The 3,833-nt window shown below is 49.4% G+C and overlaps 1 protein-coding gene across 1 annotated transcript; it reads right to left on the bottom strand.

Annotated features, from left to right (window-relative positions):
- Positions 1 to 462: 462 nt before the first annotated feature.
- LOC120671816 lies at positions 463 to 1,979 on the bottom strand. Its single transcript, XM_039952055.1, has 3 exons — positions 1,680 to 1,979; positions 1,473 to 1,543; positions 463 to 979 (listed from the first exon to the last, which is right to left on the bottom strand). The coding sequence occupies exons 1-3, from the start codon at positions 1,804 to 1,806 to the stop codon at positions 827 to 829; spliced, it is 351 nt and encodes a 116-aa protein (XP_039807989.1). The 5' UTR covers positions 1,807 to 1,979; the 3' UTR covers positions 463 to 826.
- Between the last annotated feature and the right edge of the window lie 1,854 nt (positions 1,980 to 3,833).

Here is a 3,833-nt window from a genome sequence, read left to right as displayed (position 1 = left end):
TTTGCCCAGTTTCGATAGTTGGATGACTTTGGCTATCCGTGTTCGTGGTTGAAGGTTGAAAATCGGGCTGATGTGACAGTTTGACGGTGCAAATTAATTTTTTTCTATTTAAAATGATCTATAATTTAAAATAAATAGGATAATTTACATATAACTATAATATATGTGACACAAATTAACATGCTCTGGCAACAATGTGTGGCTATAACTTGTTAAATGTGCATCGGCAAGCACTTCATCCGATGGACAAAATAACTTACAAACTCTGACCACCCTTGCATATTTAGAATCGAACATATCTGAACAAATATTCGCCTCGACTGAGCCATTTGACTGGAGTCCTAACAATCGATCATAATCATGTCGAAAATTTATCAATCATCATAGGGGGTATGGAGAAAGAACTAAACAATATATATACGCCTGGTACTCGCAGCTAGAACAAATAAAAGCACAGAGGGATGACAGACCAAATTAAACAAGGATTGAGTCGCATGTTAATAACCAGCTAGGATCACAGTGATGACTGAGGAGTCACCGTACCGACACAACAACAAAGCAAAAATGAAGTCTACTTGCTCTTGTATGGAGTGACGAGACGTGGAGATAGGCATCGATCGATCTGAGGCGAAAAGAAGAGCAAAGAGAAGAAGATAAGAAGACGAAGTGATTGCTGAGCACGCACACGCACGCCGGCATCCGCTACAAGTACTGCCACTACTCTAGTGATCCTGCTGCTTAGTCCTGCTCCTGCTGCCATAAAGCTACAGAGGCTGTCATCGATTGCTCCCCATGCGGCGGCGATCCAGCTGCCGGCGATCGCCGATCATGGGTGTTGTGGGTCGTGCCTGGTGTTGGCGCTGGTCCTGTAGTCCTGGATCACCTCCAGCTCCACCCTCTCCGGCATCATTGGCCCATCGTCTTCCTCCCCCGCCACCGCCTCAGCCGACAAGGTCGTGTAGTGCCCGCGCTCCACCTCCTGCACACCAGGACGAAACATTAGGATAACCGCCTGATGTGTCTTAATCAGATGGATGAGCGACTGTCAAATTTCTCATTGTTCATTTGGGATTTCCGTATCCGTAATCATTGATTGATTTATTTTTACAGAGTTGCAACTTGCAAGTTGCAACCCTGTTAGTTGAGAATCCTGGATTCGCTCTCACGAAAAAAGTGGCAGCTCGCCAGCTGACACTAAAAGAATGTGGAATCAGTACGTACTTGTCGCTTTGTCAGCATGACATATATTATTTTTTTAGAAAAAGAGCATGAAATATATTATCTCTGAAGGTGTTTCCTTCAAAGTTCAAACTGCTTTTCAATTACTAAAACTTTAGTTTGAATTTAAATAAGTAAAAAACAAACGGTCTCGAAAGGTAAACAAAAGCACATCAGCTCTGCTGGAACGATTGAAGCTTCATCTGGGGGAGAAGGAGAAGGGGAAGAGGGACAGAAGAATCTGAATCACTGACCTGTGCTCCAGCATTCTCCTGTTCCAGCGCGCTCGCCACTCCCTTCTCCTCCGCCGCAGGTGCACGACCGGCTGCAAGAAGACACAGGGATCAAATACTCAGGTACGTATGATGCATGATAAGCTCGAATCTGGATACAAACGACGGCGATCTCTCGCCCCGGAACGCCCAATCCGGAGAAGGCAGAGGCAGAGGAAGGGTGGGTACCGAGAGAAGCCACGGCGTCGGCGCGGCCGAGGAAGCAGAGCGCGAGCAGCGCTAGCAGGAGCACCGCCGCGGCGAGGCGGGGGGCGCTCCCGCGCTGCCGCGCCGTCACATTGGCGGCCGGGAGCATGGCGCCTATCTCCCCCTGATGATCTCTCTCGCTCGCCTTTCCGGTTACCTCCCCTCGGCTTCTTCTTGAATCTCGAGGAGGCCTTGGGAGGGGTAGGGTGCTTTGACCTGCGCCGCGCACAGTGGCCGCTTTTATAAAGAAAAAAGAAACGCAGCGCCCAGCGCGCGACAGGACGCGGCGGTGGTTGGCCGGCTGGCGGTGCGCGCTGCGGCAGCGGTCCCGGTTGGCCCGACGAGATCGTCTGCGTCACGCACCCAGGAAAAGGGCCACCACCTCCTCCTCGAAAGGAACTTTCCGTTTGCGACGAAAGGGGACGGGATCTGACAGCGGCCGGCTCCGTCACCGGCGCAGAGGATCCGCCGGCCACCGCGGGCGGCGCCACCGCGCTCACACAGTCACACACGGCGGGTCAACCACCGCATTATTCTTCTGCGTTCTTCCCCGCGCGCCGTGCTGCCGGGTTGGACTTTTGTTCGCGGGAAACCGGGACGAGATTCCCCAGTACGCGCGCCACGGCGGGGGCGGGGGGCTCGCCGGCTCGTCGATCAGGATTAGCTCTCGGGACAGAGCGCTCTGCTAACTGTCACAGAGCGGTCCAAATAATACCGATCAAGTGCACTATTAACCATTTAACTTAAACCTCCGCTACTGTACTTCACCAGTACACTCAGACTGCCTGCTTTAACCAGGATCGATTACACAGGAACTCTCGCCAAAAGACGAGCACAGATGATTACCGGCAACAAAAACGTTTAAAGCCATGTACAAACCGAGTTTAACAGAAGCACCAACTTAAACTACAACAAGGGTTTACAAGTCAGTTTTACAATTCAAATCTCAGAGTTCAAAAGCAGCGGAAAGCAATTTAGAGTTAAAAACAAGCTTTAAAACAAAACGATAGATAACGTCGACGACAGAAGACGAGCTTCACATCTTGCCCACTGATGTGAGACTCACCTGCCTTCACTTCACGGAGAAGACGGGACCCACTCGACCGTCCAACCTGGAGGAAGAGGCTGACCACTCCAGGACACACTAATTTCCTCGCAGACTTCCGGAATACAACCTGCTCAAAAGATATGGCAACAACAAGCCTGAGTATTCTAATACTCAGCAAGACTTACCCGTCCATGGGTATACTTAGCCCATTAACTAGACATGAAAGGCTTTTTGGCTCTGGGGTTATTTTGCTGAAAAGCAGCTAGCACTGAATCCTTACTTTCAATATTTTAGTGCCAATTGAGTTGACCCTTATAACTTAGGTTTGCCTAGTACTCTAGAGCATACATGGTTGATCACATTATCTTTTCAGCTTACCACAACCAACATTCTCAGTTCAGACTCATTCCACTTCTTTACTACGATGTGACAGAGAGATCAAGGTTCTCATATCCGCGAGTCACGGCGAATCGATTCGATTTAACCTTGCAAGGTGGACCTAACCAACACGGCACGTATAGGCCCCGTCGGGCTATACACACCAACCCTTCACATATGCACACCGAATAGGCGAACTGCCCTGCGACCCGGGACTGCTAGCCCCACCGATACCAACGAAGGGTCAGCCATGAGTTTGTATACTAGCTCCACTGGTGAAGACAGTATCAAGTCCGCCTACCGGGGCACATATGGTACTGAGCTTACCGGTTTCGACTACCTCCTACTCCCGGCATGCGGTTAGTACTGTTCAATCCTCGATCAGTAGTGCCAACAACGGTACGGTCCTCAATCGACACAGGCGGAGGCTCACTTCCCATAACTTCCATATCCATAACCAATCCATCTCCGCCCGGTCTCCATTTTTCCTTTCTTTTTCTCAAGATTCATTCTCCAGCAACTTTTTCATAAGTAACAAGACCTATATCTCGCGAGTGACAGGAATCACTCGTCTTCTACCGAATCTTAATTAAGCATTGCAGTACTAACGACCTGTATACTAGTAGAGACACTGAGGAACCCTAGGGATCATGCATCTAAGGTTCCAATCAACTCCTAGAAACTTAAATGCACAATAATTATATAACAAT

This window comes from Panicum virgatum, chromosome 5N (assembly GCF_016808335.1).
Source record: "Panicum virgatum strain AP13 chromosome 5N, P.virgatum_v5, whole genome shotgun sequence".
Lineage (NCBI taxonomy): Eukaryota > Viridiplantae > Streptophyta > Magnoliopsida > Poales > Poaceae > Panicum > Panicum virgatum.
Note: the sequence above shows the minus strand (reverse complement) of the source record. Positions and strands in the feature narration are given on the sequence as shown.